General features: G+C 42.7%; 1 protein-coding gene across 2 annotated transcripts; it reads left to right on the top strand.

Moving 5' to 3' along the window:
• The first annotated feature begins 4,115 nt into the window (after positions 1 to 4,115).
• Positions 4,116 to 22,684, top strand: LOC110524862 (BCL6 transcription repressor). 2 transcript variants are annotated; one of them, XM_036978954.1, is made up of 10 exons: positions 4,116 to 4,197; positions 7,633 to 7,804; positions 13,726 to 13,947; positions 14,647 to 14,846; positions 14,928 to 15,630; positions 16,182 to 16,366; positions 19,153 to 19,320; positions 19,450 to 19,580; positions 19,772 to 19,909; positions 21,189 to 22,684. In XM_036978954.1, the coding sequence occupies exons 1-10, from the start codon at positions 4,167 to 4,169 to the stop codon at positions 21,330 to 21,332; spliced, it is 2,094 nt and encodes a 697-aa protein (XP_036834849.1). In that variant the 5' UTR covers positions 4,116 to 4,166; the 3' UTR covers positions 21,333 to 22,684. The 2 variants fall into 2 exon arrangements, with proteins under 2 accessions (XP_036834849.1, XP_036834848.1); XM_036978953.1 differs by having other exon boundaries at positions 14,647 to 15,630.
• Positions 22,685 to 23,482: the final 798 nt, after the last annotated feature.

Genomic DNA, 23,482 nt, shown 5'->3' with positions numbered 1-23,482 from the left:
ATATAGGACAAAACACACATCACGACATGAGAGACAACACAACACTACATAAAGAGATTATAAGTAATATCCTTCAAGAATCATTGGGTACATTTCATTAATTCATAAGTAAAAAAATGTTTTTTTAAATGGATGAAACAACTGCACATTGCCCCTTTAAATGTTGACTCTATTAGGAACGAGCTTAATAACGGTGTCTTAGATGATTTATTTTTAAACAACATTCATCCTACCCTGGTAATCTATGCAAAACATACCATTTACTTTCAGACTAATCTAATTCCAGATGTTTTACTAAACGTTGTCCCCATGTCTCCCCAGCCCAGCAGATGTTCCTCCTATGCCAGGGAGTGAGTCGGGTGAGAGAAGAGGCAGGACAGTCCACGATGCGGAGCCACCATAACCACAGCTACCCAGGTGGGCTAGATCCCAGTCATACCATATGCCTGGTCACAGATCTGTTTGTTCACTCATCGTTACGCCAAGGAGTAACACAAACAGATCTGGGACCAGAGTAATCATACCACCCTACTCATTTAAACGCATATCTCAAGTCCACAAACTATTTCTATAAATATGTTTTTATTTTATTTTTATTTTTTTGCGGTCTGTATTGATCCTTGATATTGTAACCAGAGAAGACACTAAGTAGGCTGCAACATGGGGTTATGTGCTCAGTGATCACAGCCTCAACATCCCAAATGGCACCCTAAGTCCCTATATAGTGCACTAGGTTTTTACCAGAGCCCCTATGGGAATAGATAAGGAATAGGGAACCATTTAGTCTCCTCTTCAGTAACCATCTTAAAGAGCAGAGGTCAGTATTTGGAGCCTGGTTGGAAGGACATGAATCAGCTGAAGCCAGTCCCACTTAAGGAAGCGGGTAGACAGAGTAGTGACACACAGCAGTAGTGTAGGATAACAGGCAGTACTGAGGGCTGCTGCTCAATGCCCGGCTCCACTCCACACAACACTAAAGACAAAAACAAGTCGTGTTCACTTACAGAAAAGGAAGGACAGACTAAGTATGTCATGTCAACAATAAAAAATAAAATAAATGAGGAGGCCACCCTAGCTGTCGCTCAGTTTAGACTCTTTAATAAAGAGCCAGGCTGGATCTAAGAAAAAGGACCAGACGGAACGACGTTTATAAAGTCAGAAAGTATTTTAATGTTGTTGTTGTTGTTGTTGTTGTTTTCCAATTCAAAGAGAGTAGAGCAACGTAAAAGGAATAGTACGGTGAAAGGGATTCAATTGCCTACGTCAATAATACAATTAAATTGTCCCCCATACATTGGCATTCATCTTATTCATTTTTCATACTTAAAAAAAAAAAAAAAAAATGACTTTCTTAAAATAAACGTTTTAATCCATAATCGATTGCACAAAAAAAAAAAAGTGGACGGGTTAAGTTTTAAAAAGCTGAGAAAAAAAGAGGTTTTTTGCTCAGTCAGACAGACAGGTCACTCACTAGATGTGGCCGTTAATGGCTGAAAAAGATCCTCATGGAAACCGCTAGAACATTAACAAGGAAATGCCAGGAAAGCCCTTTATGCAAAGTTAAGGTTATTATAAAGCATGAGGTTACTAAAGCACTTCGTGACAACTACTGACGTAAAAAAGGACTTTTAAAAAGAAATGTGATTACGTGGTTATTATGCCTATTTGTAAACAGATAATAAACAAATGATACAAAATCGCCTAAAATAGACTTTAAAGATAAATGTTTTTATATATAAAAAAAGGATTGTTAGCTTTAATACCCATAAAGCAAATTAGCCGAAAGGCCTTTGCTTTAGGCATAACTTCAATAACTAATCAATCAAATAGGAAGTCAAATATAAAGGTAATGCATAATGTTTACTATAACGCGCTGATCACGCAGTAGCCTAATGTCACAAAGTGGGATCTGTATCTGAAAGTTGCCATGCAACAAAAGCAAATCTTAATTCGATAGGCAGAATTGTGCCAGGCGCATTGATTTGCAATATTCACTTGCCACAATGTTGCGCACTTCATATAATTTGCGGCGTACTGTCCGTTGGACATGTTCAGCCTACAATTCATCACACAAAGTGACCGCATGACTAGTCGACGCATTGATGATTCTCCATCCATTCGGAAGCGTCCGGCCTATAATTTCAGTAAATTATTTCAACTGATTTGGATCCACATCTAAATAGAATTTTGGGAAAAAAAATAGGCTTATTTATATTTCACGATTTGAAAGGACTATATTTTGCCTTGTGAGAGAGTGCATTACATAGGTCTACACTGTTTATTTAGGAGCGCTAGAGTTCATTTAAAGGGTTTGACATTCAGGGTTGGCCTTGACTCAACGACCTGAGTGGTTTCCATACACTTCAAACACTATGCTAATTGAATCACATTAACAATCCGCTCCAATCGCTCTGATTTGGAATAACAATGATGACCATTAAAATGTTGGATTATTCTAATATTCTAATAATCAGTCTAAACCTATTTGCCCTATTATTATTATTTCACCTATTTTGGGGTGGCAGGTGGTTGGAGCGTTGGGCCAGTCACCGAAAGGTTGCTAGATCATAAACATATGATAAATATGATAAACATATGTCGTGTGTTCTTAACTGACTTACCTACTAGTTAAATAAAGATGTTTTAAAAATATATAAACGCAGTCAATAACGTTTAGTGGAGGGTTATGCTGCAGTTTCCATCTGTGTATAAGGCCCAGTCATGCCTCATATATATCCTAATTTAGCCTTTTTGTCTTGATTGATTTGAAGGCTAAATGGCACTTCGCAGGTAGACTTAAGTTTGTGTGGCATTTAAGAATTAATTATAAATAAGTAATTTTATTCCAACACTATGCCTATGGTTTTTCATTCGCACGTTGACCATGTCAACCCTATTTAAATTAGGTAAATTTACTGCTTTTGGCTATATTGCCCATCATTGGCTGCTGCCTTACGTAAGAGAGAGAGAGAGAGAGAGAAAGAGAGAGATGGGAGAGAGAGAGAGAGAGAGAGAGAGAGAGAGAGAGAGCGCAAATAGTTCATGCTTTGCAAAGCAGCGGACGGTGGCGATTATAGCATTAACCAGTTGTTAACCTATACATTGTGTGATCAATCTGACCGCAATCAGGCAGGTTGGAATTTATTGTCCTGTATCTTGCCCTGGGGGCAGCTCTGCAGAGTGGTCACTAGAAGGCAAAGCCACAAAGTCATAACAGCGGATTTGAAACCTAACCTTAACCATAACCCCACTGCTAACCCAAATACCTAACCCTACACTTTTTTTTTCATACGTTTTTACGGTATAGACACTTTTGACTTTGCAGCTGGCCAATCTAGCGGAAATTGTTGGTGTTCTGCCTCCTGGGCAAGATTCACGAAAATAAACACCAATCTGCGGTAATAACCTAAGTCTAAAGCATATTTTTCAGATAAACCTGGCATAAACAGTCAAAAGCTACAAAAAGGCTACAGCAACGGGAAATCCCAGTGGTGAAGATTGTGTTTTAAAACACAATGTCTTTGGTTCACAAATATAATCTCATCCTAAACAAACCCTTGTGATGATATGCCAGCAGACAGTCCACAGCAATGAAGGTAGAACTGCGGTTTAAAAATAAAAAAAACATTCCCCCGCAGGAGAAGCAAAATAAAAGATTATAATATCACAACAAATAGGCCTACGCAACGCATGTCCGTGTGAATAAGCACTCCAGTTAGGTTCTGTGTAAATGATTTATGTGGGTTTCACACAGGCAACGAAAGGACGGACACTGCTTATGTCATAGAATAGCAAATTAGTTCAGAGAATTTAGGGGCTGGGTTTAGAGGCGTGGTGACGTAGACATCTCGTTTTCCCCATGTGACCGTCTAGGTCTGGTACAATCCAAAAGTAGGGGGAATAAAAAACTCAACACTCGATTTCTCTTCAAATACATCAGAAATATAACAATATTTGTAAATAATTTCATTTAAAATTTGTATTACACTTGTTCCACAATTTATGTTGTACAATATGCACGAAAATAAAAATGTCAGAAAGATGATTTCTCAACTAGCATTAAAACCTGACTCTCCCCTGCCCGCTGAAAGTGGTATCGCCACAAGCTCAAATTCCGAGAATTGAGCTCCTCTGATTCTTAGAACTGGGGGTTCTTAGAAGTGGTGATGCAAGAAGTTTCTAGGAAAGCAATACCAGGTGATTTTTTTTTTTTATTCCTTTTTGCCTATGTAATTTGGCGCGAAGTTGTGCTCTATTGCAGGTGTTGGTGTGTGTCTGAGTGTGTTTTATAATGTGATTTTTGACGGGTTTGAGCGCATTCTTTTAGCGGGTGACATCTGCTCTTGACACAGCTTCTGCCTGTATAATATTTCGCTGTCTTCCCTTCACTCTCTACGGCTCTGTTCGCCTTGTGTCGGTTTGACAGTAGAGGCTTTAAAAAAAAATGGACTGTGCTGATCGCAAAACAGAAATGAGATTAGGTGGTTATTCTGTTAGACTGACTAGTGTGCTGGAATACCAGCAATAAACAAGTTGTTTAGTTTGACTAAGTGCTGCCGTCTTATATATTCTTAGCAAACCTAAGTATAGCTCTAACCTGGGTGGATTTTGCAACTGTGTTCACCTAATTGTGATTGTATTAATAACAGCGGTGTACATATACATTATTCTGTTTATTTATAACGTGATTCCCACAGACATAATTAAATAGCCTAACTTGCACAGTGTGGCAGATAGGCAGGGGTATGTGTGTCAAGGGTGTTAAGATACATTGTTTTAGATATCCAGGCAGTCTAGAAGGAGGGGAAAAAAGTCAAATTGAACAATCGTTACTGAACGAGCACGTTGGGATCTGGTTGCACGAGATATTGATCGTCTTGTCTCGCGGTTACCCCCCCCCCACCACCCCCCCTCACCTCCTCCACGGAAATGTTATTGTTTGTAGTTTGTAACGTTCCGCTTCTGCACAGACCAGCATATGCGCACGTTGGTACCTGCATGCGATCTGTCTGGAGACAGGGGACTTAAACCGATACAATGTCGCATTGAATTGAGTGATTAACAGCTACAATGTTGCAGTGATTGAGTGCTTATAGCGGATGCAATAAACATGTATTTGATTGCTAAGCTTCAATGCAAGGAGTCTTGCGTAAAATATTATTGTTGAAGTGTTGGCCTAGCTAGGCTAAGGGTCTGAAAGTAGGCTATGAATAAAGAGCGAGAAAAGGTTACTATATATGAATGTGATTGAAAAAGTGAATAACTGAAAATAATTGACAAAATTGGTCTGATATGACGTGTGTCGCTAAAGCAGTAGTCGTAGGTGGGTTATAGCCTATATATGACCACCGTGGTTACTTCAACCTGTGTATAGATTCTTTATTTAAAGTTCATATCGAGAGGAGTCAAGTGACAGCCTGAGACACGGGGTTGAGACGGAATGCTACATCTGTGTCCAATGTGTTTGCGTGTTATTGAACCGGTTGGCTCCACGTGTTGTTCCACGTGAAGAAACTGTCAGTTTTAACAATTTATTACATGGGGTTGGACGGAAAGAACTGAGGCTAGTAGTAAATTACCCGTTTGAAATTCGCAGACTGTAGCTGAAACATAAACTATGCCAAAAGTATTTTCAAAATATGCTGAAGTCTTGTGGATTGCGCTGTGTTATTGCCATAACGTGTTCTCCTGCGTCTGACTACCCGCTATTTATATCGCTGAAGATCACACACACTTCTGGGCTAATATATTCATGATCAGACGTATCAACTTCGACAGTAAATTCATGACATCTTCTGGTAGAATTTGACGTATCATATTTTTAAATTCATGGGGACATTTTTGCCGTTTAATCTACCGTTAAATGCATAAAAAAAATGTAAACTCGGATTATTATTATTACTACTATTATTATCGTTACTACTATACTATAATCATTCCAATGTTCTCTGGCAGTCAACAGTACATTTACATCTGCCAACTCTTGTCTGGAATATGCTCAAACTGTTTTGTCCATTGTGAATAAGTAAATAAACTAGTGATAGACTACGGGTTGTATATTAACGACATAACGGGGAAATGAAGGCTACGTATTTTGGCGTGTGTTGGTTGGTTCAGAGGGCGAAAAAATGATCAAGTTCGAATCCAATACGGAATGTTCAGCACGTCAGAAATGCCCAGATGGCATTATATTATTTAAAGACACGCCAGCCTGGTTTCCTAGTCTAGACGTAACATAGTAAACGTAAATCCAGGATGACATAAATTAGTATCATATGCTGTGCATGGTTCCAATAAAACAGAAGGTTACATAAGGGGAAAAGGGTGGTTGGGTGGGCATGTAACACAAACATCCAGAAACCCAAAGGTTGTGCATGTTTGAATGTCATCACAGACAATTTGAGCCAATTAGCCACTTTGCAACTACTTAGCATGATAGCTAACCCTTCCTTAACCAACAGCCTAGCTAATGTTAGCCACCTAGCAAACGTTAGCCACAACAAATTGCAATTCGTAACATATCATACAAAAATGATGGACATCGACTAATACATACCTCACAAAACGTAACATATCGTACTAATTGGAGTGTGGCCCAGATTTACCTTTACTTTGTTATGTCTAACCCTGAGTCCAGGTTGGACACGTCCCCTACAATAAGTCATAGCCTGTGTGTCAAAGTCAGGTGTGTTGTGATGCACGGTGTAGGCTACTGTACTCAAGGGAAGAAGACTCCTACACCTGGTGCTTGCATTTCTCAACTATATATCCTAAATTGTTCCCACGTCATGTTTCCATGCCGAATGACAGTGTGCTGCTATGAGACATTACATCATGTAGGCTAGGCTGCTGCCACAGAACCATACAGAACCAGTGTGTTACTGCAGAATGCTTGAGTTTAATTTGATTGAATAAGGGTTCAGGTTAAAAAAATATTCTAAATTCATGTTTGAGTGCCAGCAATAACAAAATCAAGTGTTTTCCCACTTTCGGGAACAAGTGTGGCCGCCCAGAAAATGTGTCTTGAAAGCTCCATAGTTTATTTACTCTGTTCAATGGTGCCGCCTAGTGGTTGAAAAGTTCCACTGCAATCAGACAATATTGGTGAGGGTGGTGAGTGTTTCTATTATTAGAATAACCAATACATTAAACCAGTGCAAAATGACAATCACCCCAGCCTTCATAAAAGTTGCCATGCTTTATCTTGTATAAGAATTTGTTCTTAATTAACTGACTTGCCTAGTTAAATAAAGGTTACATTTAAAAAAATGTGTATATATATTTATATCACAACATTCATTTTATTCAACCCTGTTCCTGGAGAGCCTGCTGTAGGTTTTCTTCACTCCAACCCTAACACACCTGATTGTAATGGTTTAGCTGGTCGATAAGCTGAATCGGGTTTAGTTATAACTAGGGTTGGTGCAAAAATCTACAGAAGGGGTAGTTTCGCGGAACATGGTTGGAGAGCCCTGCAATTTGGTCCATATTCCAACCGGGTTTCACCACCAAGATACTACTTGGTGGTTATTCATTAAATCAAATATCGGAGCTGTATATAACCCTGTTGTATGTCTGTCCATGGCTCTGAATACAATTTGTTTAACTTTTTATTTTTTTCCCCCCCGCCAGAGCTTGACAAGATGGCTTGTGCAGCAGACAGCTGTATCCAATTCACGCGTCACGCCAGCGACGTGCTGCTGAACCTCAACCGGTTGCGGAGCCGGGACATCCTCACAGATGTCACCATCCTGGTCAACAGACAGCAGTTCCGCGCTCATAAGACTGTCCTCATGGCCTGCAGGTGTGTTGTGTTCACGTGACTCTTAGACGGCATCCCAAATGGCACTCTGTTCCCCCCCGCGTAGTGCACTCTGTTCCCCCCGCGTAGTGCACTCTGATTAAAGTACTTGAGTAAAAATACTTTAAAGTACTACTTAATTATACTAAAAAGATAGAAACGCAACATGCAACAATTTCTAAGATTTTACTGCGTTACAGTTCATATGAGGAAATCAGTCAATGGAAATAAATTCGTTAGGTCCCAATCAGTAAATTCCTCGTGACTGGGAATACAGATAACCATCTGTTGGTCACAGATGCCTTTAAAAAAAAAAAGTACAGTAGGGTCATGGATCAGAAAACCAGTCAGTATCTGATGTGACGACCATTTGCCTCATGCAGTACGACACATCTCCTTCACATAGAGTTGATCAGGCTGTTGATTGTGGCCTGTGGAATGTTGTCCCCACTCCTCTTCAATGGCTGTGCAAAGTTGATGGATATTGGCGGGAACTGGAACACGCTGTCTTACGTGTCGCTCCAGAGCATCCCAAACATGCTCAATGGGTGACATGTCTGGTCAGTATGCAGGCCATGGAAGAACTGGGACATTTTCAGCTTCAAGGAATTAAGTACATGTTGCGTCATGGGGCCGTGCATTATCATTCTGAAACATGAGGTGATGGTGGTGGATGAATGGCACGACAATGGGGCCTCAGGATCTCTGGTCATCCCTACTGCCTCTGATCTGGAGGACTCAGTAAACAGAGAACAATCCCTGGTCATCCCTACTGCCTCTGGTCTGGAGGACTCAGTAAACAGAGAACATCCCTGGTCATCCCTACTGCCTCTGATCTGGAGGACTCACTAAACAGAGAACATCCCTGGTCATCCCTACTGCCTCTGATCTGGAGGACTCACTAAACAGAGAACATCCCTGGTCATCCCTACTGCCTCTGATCTGGAGGACTCACTAAACAGAGAACATCCCTGGTCATCCCTACTGCCTCTGATCTGGAGGACTCAGTAAACAGAGAACAATCCCTGGTCATCCCTACTGCCTCTGGTCTGGAGGACTCAGTAAACAGAGAACATCCCAGGTCGTCCCTACTGCCTCTGATCTGGTGGACTCACTAAACAGAGAACATCCCTGGTCATCCCTACTGCCTCTGATCTGGAGGACTCAGTAAACAGAGAACAATCCCTGGTCATCCCTACTGCCTCTGATCTGGAGGACTCACTAAACATAGAACAATCCCTGGTCATCCCTACTGCCTATGATCTGGAGGACTCACTAAACAGAACAATCCCTGGTCATCCCTACTGCCTCTGATCTGGGGGACTCAGTAAACAGAGAACAAACCCTTGTCATCTCTACTGCCTCTGATCTGGCGGACTCACTAAATTCAAATCTTGGTTTGTAAATGATTGAGGGTGCCCCTGGCTATCCGTAAATAAACAAAACAAGAAAATGGTGCCGTCTGGTTTGCTTAATATAAGGAATTTGAGATACTTAAGTATCATTTAGCAATTACATGTTACTTTTGAGACATACACTACTGTTCAAAAGTTTGGTCACTTCAAAGATGTCCTTGTATTTTAAAGATAAGCACATTATTTGACCATTAAAACATCAAATTGATCAGAAATACAGTGTAGACATTGTTAATGTTGTAAATTACTATTTTAGCTGGAAACTACCAAAATGTTAAATTTTTTTCAATGGAATATCTACATAGGCATACAGAGGCCCATTATCAGCATCCATCACTCCTGTGTTCCAATGGCACGTTGTGTTAGCTAATCCAAGTTTATCATTTTAAAAAGGCTAATTGATCATTAGAAAACCCTTTTGCAATTATGTTAGCACATCTGAAAACTGTTGTTCTGATTAAAGAAGCAATCAAACTGGCCTTCTTTAGACTAGTTGAGTATCTGGAGCATCAGCATTTGTGGGTTCGATTCTTGTTCTGAAAAATGAAGGCTATTCCATGTGAGAAATTGCCAAGAAATAGAAGATCTCGTACAACACTGTGTACTACTCTCTTCACAGAACAGCGCACACTGGCTCTAACCAGAATAGAAAGAGTGGGAGGCCCCGGTGCACAACTGAGAAGAGTAAAACTCAGCAAAAAAAAGAAATGTCCCTTTTTCAGTTCCCTGTCTTTCAAAGATAATTTGTAAAAATGCAAATAACTTCACAGATCTTCACTGTAAAGGGTTTAAACACTGTTTCCCATGCTTGTTCAATGAACCATAAACAATTAATGAACATACACCTGTGGAACGGTCGTTAAGACAATAACAGCATGCAGATGGTAGGCAATTAAGGTCACAGTTATGAAAACTTAGGACACTAAATAGGCTTTTCTACTGACTCTGGAAAAACACCAAAAGAAAGATGCTCAGGGTCCCTGCTCATCTGCGTGAACGTGCCTTAGGCATGCTGCAAGGAGGCATGAGGACTGCAGACGTGGCCAGGGCAATAAATTGCAATGTCCATACTGTGAGACGCCAAAGACAGCACTACAGGATGAAAGGACGCACAGCTGATCATCCTCGCAATGGCAGACCACATGTAACAACACTTGCACAGGATTGGTACATCCAAACATCACACCTACGGGACAGGTGCAGGATGGCAACAACAGCCCAAGTTTCACCAGGAACACACAATCCCTCCATCAGTGCCCAGACTGTCCACAATAGGCTGAGAGAGCCTGGACTGAGGGCTTGTAGGCCTGTTGTAAGGCAGGTCCTCACCAGACATCACCGGCAACAACGTCGCCTATGGGCACAAGGTCAATGTCGCTGGACCAGACAGGACTGGCAAAAAGTGCTCTTCCTGACATGACCCTCCAAGCATGACAATGCCACCAGCCATACTGCTTGTTCTGTCCGTGATTTCCTGCAAGACAGGAATGTCAGTGTTCTGCCATGGCCAGCAAAGAGCCCGGATCTCAATCCTATTGAGCACGTCTGGGACCTGTTGGATCGGAGGGTGAGGGCTAGGGCCATTCCCCCCAGAAATATTCGGGAACTTGCAGGTGCCTTGGTGGAAGAGTGGAGTAACATCTCACAGCAATAACTGGCAAATCTGGTGCAGTCCATGAGGAGGAGATGCACTGCAGTACTTAATGCAGCTGGTGGCCACACCAGATACTGACTGTTACTTTTGATTTTGACCCACCCTTTGTCAAGGGACACATTATTCAATTTCTGTTAGTCACATGTCTGTGGAACATGTTCAGTTTGTAACAGTTGTTGAATCTTGTTGTGTAAATATTTGTATGAACACATGTTAAGTTTGCTGAAAATAAACACAGTTGACAGTGAGAGGACGTTTTTTTTTTTTTGCTGAGTTTACAGAAACAGACAAAGAAAAGTAAAGATTAAGATGGGCAAAAGAACACAGACACTGGACAGAGGAACTCTGCCTAGAAGGCCAGCATCCCGGAGTCGCCTCTTCACTATTTAATGAAGCTGCCAGTTGAGGACTTGTGAGGCGTCTTTCTCAACCTAGACACTCTAATGTACTTGTTCTCTTGCTCAGTTGTGCACCGGGGCCTCCCACTCTATCTATTCTGGTTAAAGCCTGTTTGCGCTGTTCTGTGAAGGGAGTAGTACACAACGTTGTACGAGATCTTCAGTTTCTTGGCAGTTTCTCGTATGGAATAGTCTTCATTTCTCAGAACAAGAACAAGAATACTGACAAGTTTCAGAAGAAAGTTATTTGTTTCTATCTATTTTGAGCCTGTAATCAAACCCACAAATGCTGATGCTCCAGATACTCAACTAGTCTAAAGGCCAGTTTTATTGCTTCTTTAATCAACACAACAGTTTTCAGCTGTTCTAACATAATTGCAAAAGGGTTTTCTAAGGATCAATTAGCCTTTTCAAATGATAAACTTGGATTAGCTAACACAACGTGCCATTGGAACACAGATGGTTGCTGATAATGGGCCTCTGTACGCCTATGTAGATATTCCATTAAAAATCTGCCGTTTCCAGCTACAATAGTCATTTACAACATTAACAATGTCTACACTGCATTTCTAATCAATTTGATGTTGTTTTAATGGACAAAAAAACTACATTTTTAAGTGACCCCAAACTTTTAGTTTAGGTATACATGTATTTTAAAAACAATACATTAAGACTTTTGCTGAAGTGGTGTTTTACTGGGTATTTCTGCAGTGGCATAGGGAAACCAACCCTGTTACATAGGGAAACCAACCCTGTTACATAGGGAAACCAACCCTGTTACATAGGGAAACCAACCCTGTTACATAGGGAAACCAACCCTGTTACATAGGGAAACCAACCCTGTTACATAGGGAAACCAACCCTGTTACATAGGGAAACCAACCCTGTTACATAGTTGAAACCAACCCTGTTACATAGGGAAACCAACCCTGTTACATAGGGAAACTAACCCTGTTACATAGGGAAACTAACCCTGTTACATAGGGAAACCAACCCTGTTACATAGGGAAACCAACCCTGTTACATAGGGAAACCAACCCTGTTACATAGGGAAACCAACCCTGTTACATAGGGAAACCAACCCTGTTACATAGTTGAAACCAACCCTGTTACATAGGGAAACCAACCCTGTTACATAGGGAAACTAACCCTGTTACATAGGGAAACTAACCCTGTTACATAGGGAAACTAACCCTGTTACATAGGGAAACCAACCCTGTTACATAGGGAAACCAACCCTGTTACATAGGGAAACCAACCCTGTTACATAGGGAAACCAACCCTGTTACATAGGGAAACCAACCCTGTTACATAGGGAAACCAACCCTGTTACATAGGGAAACCAACCCTGTTACATAGGGAAACCAACCCTGTTACATAGTTGAAACCAACCCTGTTACATAGTTGAAACCAACCCTGTTACATAGGGAAACCGACCCTGTTACATAGGGAAACCGACCCTGTTACATAGGGAAACCGACCCTGTTACATAGGGAAACCGACCCTGTTACATAGGGAAACCGACCCTGTTACATAGGGAAACCGACCCTGTTACATAGGGAAACCGACCCTGTTACATAGGGAAACCGGCCCTGTTACATAGGGAAACCAACCCTGTTACATAGTTGAAACCAACCCTGTTACATAGTTGAAACCAACCCTGTTACATAGGGAATAGTGTGGCATTTTGGATGCAGACTCTGTCCCGCACACTTTGCATGTTGCTGTTGATACTTAAAGTCCCCCCTCGTGCTCTGTGTGTGTGTGTCCCTCGTGCTCTGTGTGTGTGTCCCTCGTGCTCTGTGTATGTGTGTCCCTCGCGCTCTGTGTGTGTGTGTCCCTCGCGCTCTGTGTGTGTGTCCCTCGCGCTCTGTGTGTGTGTGTCCCTCGCGCTCTGTGTGTGTGTGTCCCTCGCGCTCTGTGTGTGTGTGTCCCTCGCGCTCTGTGTGTGTGTGTCCCTCGCGCTCTGTGTGTGTGTGTCCCTCACGCTCTGTGTGTGTGTGTCCCTCGCGCTCTGTGTGTGTGTGTCCCTCGCGCTCTGTGTGTGTGTGTCCCTCGCGCTCTGTGTGTGTGTGTCCCTCGCGCTCTGTGTGTGTGTGTCCCTCGCGCTCTGTGTGTGTCCCTCGCGCTCCGTGTGTGTCCCTCGCGCTCTGTGTGTGTGTGTCCCTCGCGCTCTGTGTGTGTGTGTGTCCCTCGCGCTCTGTGTGTGTGTGTCCCTCGCGCTCTGTGTGTGTGTGTCCCTCGCGCTCTGTGTGTGTGTGTCCCTCGCGCTCTGTGTGTGTGTGTCCCTCGCGCTCCGTGTGTGTGTGTCCCTCGCGCTCTGTGTGTGTGTGTCCCTCGCGCTCTGTGTGTGTGTGTGTCCCTCGCGCTCTGTGTGTGTGTCCCTCGCGCTCTGTGTGTGTGTGTGTGTGTGTGTGTCCCTCGCTGTACTGAACACGATGCTTCCTCTCTCTCTAGTGGGTTGTTCTACACTATATTTACGGACTCTCTGAAGTGTAACCTGAATGCCATCAGTCTGGACCCCAAGGTGGACCCCGAGGGGTTTACCATCCTGCTGGAGTTCATGTACACCTCTAGACTGACGCTGAAGGAGAGTCTGATCATGGCGATCATGAACACAGCCATCTACCTACAGATGGATCACGTTGTGGACACCTGCCACAGATTCATCAAATCCAGGTATTTGGATGATGGGGGGGGGGGTGTATATGATATAAGAAGGGAGACTCAACTTACAATCAAATTGTATTTGTCACATGCCTTTGTAAAAGAACAGGTGTAGACGAACAGTGAAAAGCAGATAATAAAACCAGGAATAACTGGAGGTATAAAGATACACAAGGAGTAACGTTAACGTGGTTATATATATATATATATATATATATATATATATATATATATATATATATATATATATATATATATATATATATATATATATATATATATATATATATATATATATATATATATATATATATATATATATATATACGGTTTTACCAGTAAGATCAGCTGCTGGGTGTGTCGTGGAATGAAAACAACATCGATGTTCTGTGGTCGGAGGCGATAAGATGGCCGCCGGCCCTGCACCCTTACGTTGGTCTGGGTGTCGTGGAATGAAAACAACATCGATGTTCTGTGGTCGGAGGCGATAAGATGGCCGCCGGCCCTGCACCCTTACGTTGGTCTGTCTTTCTCACTCGATTTAAGAAGACATTTCTATTTGCAAATGAGGACCTGTCAAGAGACGTGCACAGCAGAGAAACACATTGGTGTGATTTGTTGTGGACCGGGAAGGAATGTAGCATATGTTTCTGGTATCCTTCTGCCTTGTTCAGGTTCTGTCGTCTCACTCGTCTTCCTCTTTCTCCTCAGCGACCCTGGCCAGGCCAACAAGCTGCCCAGAGATGAGTTCTTGGTCAGCCCCTTGCTTTTACCTCAGGGCGTCCATGCATACCGGCCCCACGATGTGGTCGACAACCTGCCCGGCCGGGTCGGCCCCTTCAGAGACGGGAGGCCCTACGCCTCCAGCATGTTCAACGGGGTCAATTCCCCCAGCAACTACCACCTCTACGGTCAGTTCCCCGTCCAGGGGTTCCCTTTCCCTCTCTGCAAGCTGACAGACGCCAAAAATAACTTCGCTGACTTCTCTAAAGGCGGGATCCACCACAAGCACTGTTCCCCCCCGGACACGGGCAGCGCCATGAGGGTTGATTACAGCCGAGCGGTGAGCGGGGGCTCGGCCAGCATCCACCATACAGCCAGCTACGTCTCCTCCAGGGAGGAGGAGATGAGGAAGGAGAGCCATGACGGAGGGGTCAGCCAGGCTGGTGGGGTGGGAGGCTCTAGGAAGAGAGCGTTTGCCACGGCGGGCCACAAGCAGCAGATAATGGTTCTGGGTAAGGAGCACGGTCCTCAGACGACAGAGGAAGACACGAGCCAGCAGCACTACCCTCTGGGGATCTCCTCAGCCGGACGGAAGGGCCTGATGAGCAGTCCTCAGAGCCCGCTCAAATCGGACTGCCAGCCTAACTCCCCAACCGAGTCCAGCAGCAGTAAGAACGCAGGTCTCTCCCAGGCCGGCCGGTGTGGTGCCCTGCCCCTACAGGGCAGCCAGGATCCCAAGGCACGCAACTGGAAGAAATACAAGTTCATAGTTCTGAACCAGAGCGCCACCAAGGAGGAGGATACTGGGCCGCAGGAGGTGGTGGTCCCCTCCCCCCAGCGCCTGGGTCTGCCCCCCTACCCCCAGCCTTCTGACTCGGAGCACCTGGACACGCAGGCCAACGCCAACATCAGCGAGCACGGAGAGGATCTGCTTGTTCCACAGGCCTCCCGACTCAACAACATCATCAACAGGTAACGTCTACAGTCACACTGGATGAATCAAACACTAAACTACGACTCTAGCATAAACGCTGGACGAATCAAACACTAAACTACAACTCTAGCATAAACGCTGGACGAATCAAACACTAAACTACAACTCTAGCATAAACGCTGGACGAATCAAACACTAAACTACAACTCTAGCATAAACGCTGGACGAATCAAACACTAAACTACAACTCTAGCATAAACACTTGATTGTTTACGGCTTAATCTATTCGAGATGCTTTTGTTTTCCCTTTCATGAATTGAAAAGTGTTAGTGATTCATTTAAAGAAATATATAATAAAATTGCCATCAAAAGTATTGCTCAATGAAACTCTCCGCAGTGCACCTCTGTGTCCGCCATCCAGCCCATTTCAAACATTTCTAAAGCTTTTTCTACCATCGCGGCAGGGCCCTAGACGACTGCCTTCCGACTGTCGCCTGTAGCCTCTTTCTCTCTCTGCCCCCTTGTCTTGCGGCTGTATTGTTGTCGTGCGGAGGAATGATGTCTGACACACAACCGTTTGTATCTCCAGAGCTCTGGAGGGATCACAGAGGAGCGCTGACAACCACTCCTCTGTCTACATCAGCCACTTAAAGTGCACCTCCTGTGGTACCCCGCCCCCGCAGCACTCTGAAGTGTGTCCCAACACCCCGGCTTCCTGTTTAGCGGAGGACATGATGTCAGAGTTACACTCGGAGTACTCAGACTCCAGCTGTGGTGAGTATGTAATGGATGTGAAACGGCTCGCTTAGTTAGCGGTGGTACACGCTGCTTTTTAAAACGCCGAATTGAGTCGCAAATGGCGCCCTATTCCCTATCTAGTGCACTACTTTTCAGCAGAGCCCTATATCGGGGAAACTAGTGCACTACTTTTCAGCAGAGCCCTATATAGGGAAACTAGTGCACTACTTTTCAGCAGAGCCCTATATAGGGAAACTAGTGCACTACTTTTCATCAGAGCCCTATATCAGGAAACTAGTGCACTACTTTTCATCAGAGCCCTATATCGGGGAAACTAGTGCACTACTTTTCAGCAGAGCCCTATATCGGGGAAACTAGTGCACTACTTTTCAGCAGAGCCCTATATCGGGGAAATTAGTGCACCACCGATGCGTTGTCTTGGTGTGACCCTGGTTCTCACAGCAGGAAAATAATCCCGCGGCAACAGGACATATGAATTATTTACGTGGATTATAATTAAATGGACATTTCTGTAGGGGTTAACAAATGTTTTCATTAGGTCAAGTCTGACAAAAAAAAAAAAAAGTAGAAATGACAAACATTAGAAGCCTCTTTAAACCTTTAAATTACACTACAATTTGTATTTTCTTTCTGCACACGGAAAAATACTACGAGTCGTAACAGTGATCAAATTAAGACAACAGATCTGAATGTAAGGAATAGGATGGCCATTTGTGGAGGCAGACATGAACACCTCCCGGACAGAGGGAAAAATACTACGAGTCGTAACAGTGATCAAATTAAGACAACAGATCTGAATGTAAGGAATAGGATGGCCATTTGTGGAGGCAGACATGAACACCTCCCGGACAGAGGGAAAAATACTACGAGTCGTAACAGTGATCAAATTAAGACAACAGATCTGAATGTAAGGAATAGGATGGCCATTTGTGGAGGCAGACATGAACACCTCCCGGACAGAGGGAAAAATACTACGAGTCGTAACAGTGATCAAATTAAGACAACAGATCTGAATGTAAGGAATAGGATGGCCATTTGTGGAGGCAGACATGAACACCTCCCGGACAGAGGGAAAAATACTACGAGTCGTAACAGTGATCAAATTAAGACAACAGATCTGAATGTAAGGAATAGGATGGCCATTTGTGGAGGCAGACATGAACACCTCCCGGACAGAGGGAAAAATACTACGAGTCGTAACAGTGATCAAATTAAGACAACAGATCTGAATGTAAGGAATAGGATGGCCATTTGTGGAGGCAGACATGAACACCTCCCGGACAGAGGGAAAAATACTACGAGTCGTAACAGTGATCAAATTAAGACAACAGATCTGAATGTAAGGAATAGGATGGCCATTTGTGGAGGCAGACATGAACACCTCCCGGACAGAGGGAAAAATACTACGAGTCGTAACAGTGATCAAATTAAGACAACAGATCTGAATGTAAGGAATAGGATGGCCATTTGTGGAGGCAGACATGAACACCTCCCGGACAGAGGGAAAAATACTACGAGTCGTAACAGTGATCAAATTAAGACAACAGATCTGAATGTAAGGAATAGGATGGCCATTTGTGGAGGCAGACATGAACACCTCCCGGACAGAGGGAAAAATACTACGAGTCGTAACAGTGATCAAATTAAGACAACAGATCTGAATGTAAGGAATAGGATGGCCATTTGTGGAGGCAGACATGAACACCTCCCGGACAGAGGGAAAAATACTACGAGTCGTAACAGTGATCAAATTAAGACAACAGATCTGAATGTAAGGAATAGGATGGCCATTTGTGGAGGCAGACATGAACACCTCCCGGACAGAGGGAAAAATACTACGAGTCGTAACAGTGATCAAATTAAGACAACAGATCTGAATGTAAGGAATAGGATGGCCATTTGTGGAGGCAGACATGAACACCTCCCGGACAGAGGGAAAAATACTACGAGTCGTAACAGTGATCAAATTAAGACAACAGATCTGAATGTAAGGAATAGGATGGCCATTTGTGGAGGCAGACATGAACACCTCCCGGACAGAGGGAAAAATACTACGAGTCGTAACAGTGATCAAATTAAGACAACAGATCTGAATGTAAGGAATAGGATGGCCATTTGTGGAGGCAGACATGAACACCTCCCGGACAGAGGGAAAAATACTACGAGTCGTAACAGTGATCAAATTAAGACAACAGATCTGAATGTAAGGAATAGGATGGCCATTTGTGGAGGCAGACATGAACACCTCCCGGACAGAGGGAAAAATACTACGAGTCGTAACAGTGATCAAATTAAGACAACAGATCTGAATGTAAGGAATAGGATGGCCATTTGTGGAGGCAGACATGAACACCTCCCGGACAGAGGGAAAAATACTACGAGTCGTAACAGTGATCAAATTAAGACAACAGATCTGAATGTAAGGAATAGGATGGCCATTTGTGGAGGCAGACATGAACACCTCCCGGACAGAGGGAAAAATACTACGAGTCGTAACAGTGATCAAATTAAGACAACAGATCTGAATGTAAGGAATAGGATGGCCATTTGTGGAGGCAGACATGAACACCTCCCGGACAGAGGGAAAAATACTACGAGTCGTAACAGTGATCAAATTAAGACAACAGATCTGAATGTAAGGAATAGGATGGCCATTTGTGGAGGCAGACATGAACACCTCCCGGACAGAGGGAAGCTTAGCTGCTTGTTGCTTTTATACACAACACTTTCTTGATCACGATTTGAAGCGCCACTGAATCTTGACGTATTCATTAGTTTGACCTAACGCTTCTCCTTTACAGAAACTGGCACGTTCTTTTGTAACGAATGCGACTTCAAGTTCGCTGACGACGGAGCCCTGAAACTCCACGTGCTGCAGACCCACAGTGACAAGCCGTACAAGTGCGACCGCTGTCAAGCTGTTTTCCGCTACAAAGGAAACCTCGCCAGCCACAAGACAGTCCACACCGGTACATCAGAAGCAATAATAATAATAATAATACACACGTTAACTGCTCTGCCCACTAAATTCGGTAACTGGCTAACCAGTTTGTTCTGTGGGTTGTTTGTTTGTTTGTTTGTTGTATGTTGCGTTGCAGGAGAGAAGCCGTATCGCTGCAACATCTGTGGCGCTCAGTTCAACAGGCCAGCTAACCTCAAGACCCACACCCGTATCCACTCAGGAGAAAAGCCATACAGATGTGAGACATGTGGAGCTCGATTCGTGCAGGTGAGCCGAGTCCCCCTCTCTCTTTTCAACGGAGGGCTAGTCTTGGGGGGGTAATACCATCGCTATGCTCTATGCTGCACATCACCCATTTCTGTCCCCCCCCCCACACATTTCTTCCATCATTGTCTTCGTAAAATACAACTCACCACCACACAGACCCAGTTGTCTCATAATGTTGTTGTCATGGTCAGGTTGCACATCTCCGTGCCCATGTGCTGATCCACACCGGGGAGAAGCCATACCCGTGCGAGATCTGTGGAACGCGTTTCCGTCATCTGCAGACGCTGAAGAGTCACCTGCGCATCCACACCGGAGAAAAGCCCTATCATGTAAGTAGAATGACACCATTATATATATATATACACTCTACGTAAGTAGAATGACACCATTATATATGCACCCTATCATGTAAGTAGAATGACACCATTATATATATACACCCTATGTTAGTAGAATGACACCATTATATATATATATACACCCTATGTTAGTAGAATGACACCATTATATATATACACCCTATGTAAGTAGAATGACACCATTATATATATACACCCTATGTTAGTAGAATGACACCATTATATATATATATATACACTCTACGTAAGTAGAATGTCACCATTATATATACACCCTATGTAAGTAGAATGACACCATTATATATATATATATATATATATATATACACTCTACGTAAGTAGAATGTCACCATTATATATACACCCTATGTAAGTAGAATGACACCATTATATATATATATACACTCTACGTAAGTAGAATGTCACCATTATATATACACCCTATGTAAGTAGAATGACACCATTATATATATACACCCTATGTAAGTAGAATGACACCATTATATATATACACCCTATGTTAGTAGAATGACACCATTATATATACACCCTATGTAAGTAGAATGACACCATTATATATATACACCCTATGTTAGTAGAATGACACCATTATATATACACCCTATGTAAGTAGAATGACACCATTATATATATATATACACCCTATGTTAGTAGAATGACACCATTATATATACACCCTATGTAAGTAGAATGACACCATTATATATACACCCTATGTAAGTAGAATGACACCATTATATATACACCCTATGTAAGTAGAATGACACCATTATATATACACCCTATGTAAGTAGAATGACACCATTATATATACACCCTATGTAAGTAGAATGACACCATTATATATACACCCTACGTAAGTAGAATGACACCATTATATATATACACCCTACGTAAGTAGAATGACACCATTATATATACACCCTACGTAAGTAGAATGACACCATTATATATACACCCTACGTAAGTAGAATGACACCATTATATATACACCCTACGTAAGTAGAATGACACCATTATATATATACACCCTACATAAGTAGAATGACACCATTATATACACCCTACGTAAGTAGAATGACACCATTATATACCACTCTATGTAAGTACACCAACTATACAATCCAACATGATCTATCAGTCAGTGTCATTGATATACACACTGAAATGCAGGTGTTAACCCATGTAGATTGGAGACAGAAAACTCACCTTGCTTTTCTTTTTCCAGTGTGAGAAATGCAACTTGCACTTTCGCCACAAGAGTCAGCTTCGATTGCACCTCAGACAGAAACACGGAGCGATTACCAACACCAAGATCCAGTACCGCACGTCCACCACAGAGCTGCCAACAGACCCGTCCAAGGCGTGCTGAACTGGAGGGGGGCGGGGCGGGGCGGACGACGACGACGACGCCAATCTTGACCATGGCATTGAAAACACCCCAACGTATACAAATCATCCCCAAAAAATTGTAGTGCCACACTGTGTTGATTTAGAGGGCGATTCATTAATACGGCCAGCGTCCAAGGCGTGCTGAACTGGCGGGGCGGGGCGGGGCGGACAGCGTACGCCGTTCAAAACGGGTTTTCTCTAAACATGTGAACGTAGAACCTCTCAGTCCATTTGTTTCTTTATATTAGTATGTCTCTTTTAATTTAGTTCAAATGTTTTTAAGCTTTAGAGGAATATAAAACAGCTTTATTTTGTTGGAGGAAAAAGCACGAATGTAAACGTAAATCCCGTTGAAGGATACGGTATTTTATAGCAAATAACTTTTCTGAAAGTATTGACATTTCGATTTGAAGGGGCGGGGAGGGGGTTAACAGTATATTTTAAAGATAAATTGTATTTATCCTGGCTGTATAAGATATTGAATTGTCTATAGATTTTATATATTGGTGTACATGTAGACCTGCCCCCTTTCATGTGAAAGGAAAAAAACAAAAACATTTTTTTTGTGGGGGGGGGGGGGGGGGGGGGGACTCTTAATAATGACTACTGCTCTCGTAGGAAGACAAACTGATGCATGATGAGGCATACCTACGCTACTACCGTTGCCAATAGTTACCAATCCATGAAGCGGGCAACTGCAGTCATAAATATTGTGACCTACTGTGTAATTAACTAACTATATCCAACTGGGTTGCTCTCTGCTGGCAGAACCAATCTAGTATTTAAAATGTTTTAAAAAAAATATATATGCATTTCGAGGTACTGCTTTGGGTATGAACCAAGAAGATATTTTTGCTTCAAAACGTGTTTGTATGGATGTGTTATAGTTTATTGTTTTAAGTGAACGTTCCCAGTTGTCATTGTACTAGAAGCTACAGTAAAACAGATGTTGTTTGTACATACACTGTGTACTGAAGGTGCCTTCTCTATGGTGACTGAATTCATTTCCATTCAGCCCAGTTCTGTTTATATAAAAAGGTACAACTCAAGGACAGCACTAGTAGTCCTAGTTTTTATTTCGGGTTTGCGTGTGTCATTTAAAAAAATAAAAAATAAGAAAAAAAAAAAAAAGCTTTTCACCAACTTTACAACATGCAAATTATTCATTAATCATTAATCATTAATCAATAATCAATAATCATTAATCATTACTCGAGCTGTAAATCTTCAGGACTTTTTTTTTGTGTTAAAAAAAAAATAAAAATGCATTCAACTTATTGATCAATTTCTAGATGTATGAATGTAAAATAAAGGCTTTGTATTTGTATGTCATGTCATGTCATGTGTGAATTCTATTTATTTAACAGAAGACTGGCATCTATCTCTACTCCAGTGACTAAGGACTTGTTTACGTGATGTTTGACTGTGTACAGTTGAGTTATCTTGTCACAAGAGGACCCCGATTGGGGGGGGGGGGGTCCCAGACTTTATCGTGTGTTATACAACGAACGGGTGGATCTAATCCTGATTGGTTAAAACCGCATTCCAGCCAATGACTTTGTTTTTCTCCATGATCCTACTTTTAAAAAGACTATTCTTCAAGAGTTGTCTAATGTGGGAGAGAATTCTTCTTTTACAAGAAGCAGATCACAAGGCATCTGGTCAGTCCCCAGATACATTACTTAGGGGGTTTTCACATACACTACATGAACAAAAGTATGTGGACACCTGCTTGTCCAACATCTCATTCCAAAATCAGGGGCATTAATATGGTGTTGGTCCCCCCCCTTTGCTGCTATAACAGCATCCACTCTTCTGGGAAGACTTTAATATGGAGTTGGTCCCCCTTTGCTGCTATAACAGCCTCCACTCCTCTGGGAAGGCTTTCCACTAGATGTAGGAACATTGCTGCTATAACAGCCTCCACTCTTCTGGGAAGACTTTAATATGGAGTTGGTCCCCCTTTGCTGCTGTAACAGCATCCACTCTTCTGGGAAGGCTTTCCACTAGATGTAGGAACATTGCTGCTATAACAGCCTCCACTCTTCTGGGAAGGCTTTCCACTAGATGTTGGAACATTGCTGCTATAACAGCCTCCACTCTTCTGGGAAGGCTTTCCACTAGATGTTG

This window comes from Oncorhynchus mykiss, chromosome 5 (assembly GCF_013265735.2).
Source record: "Oncorhynchus mykiss isolate Arlee chromosome 5, USDA_OmykA_1.1, whole genome shotgun sequence".
Classification (NCBI taxonomy): Eukaryota; Metazoa; Chordata; class Actinopteri; order Salmoniformes; family Salmonidae; genus Oncorhynchus; species Oncorhynchus mykiss.
Note: the sequence above shows the minus strand (reverse complement) of the source record. Positions and strands in the feature narration are given on the sequence as shown.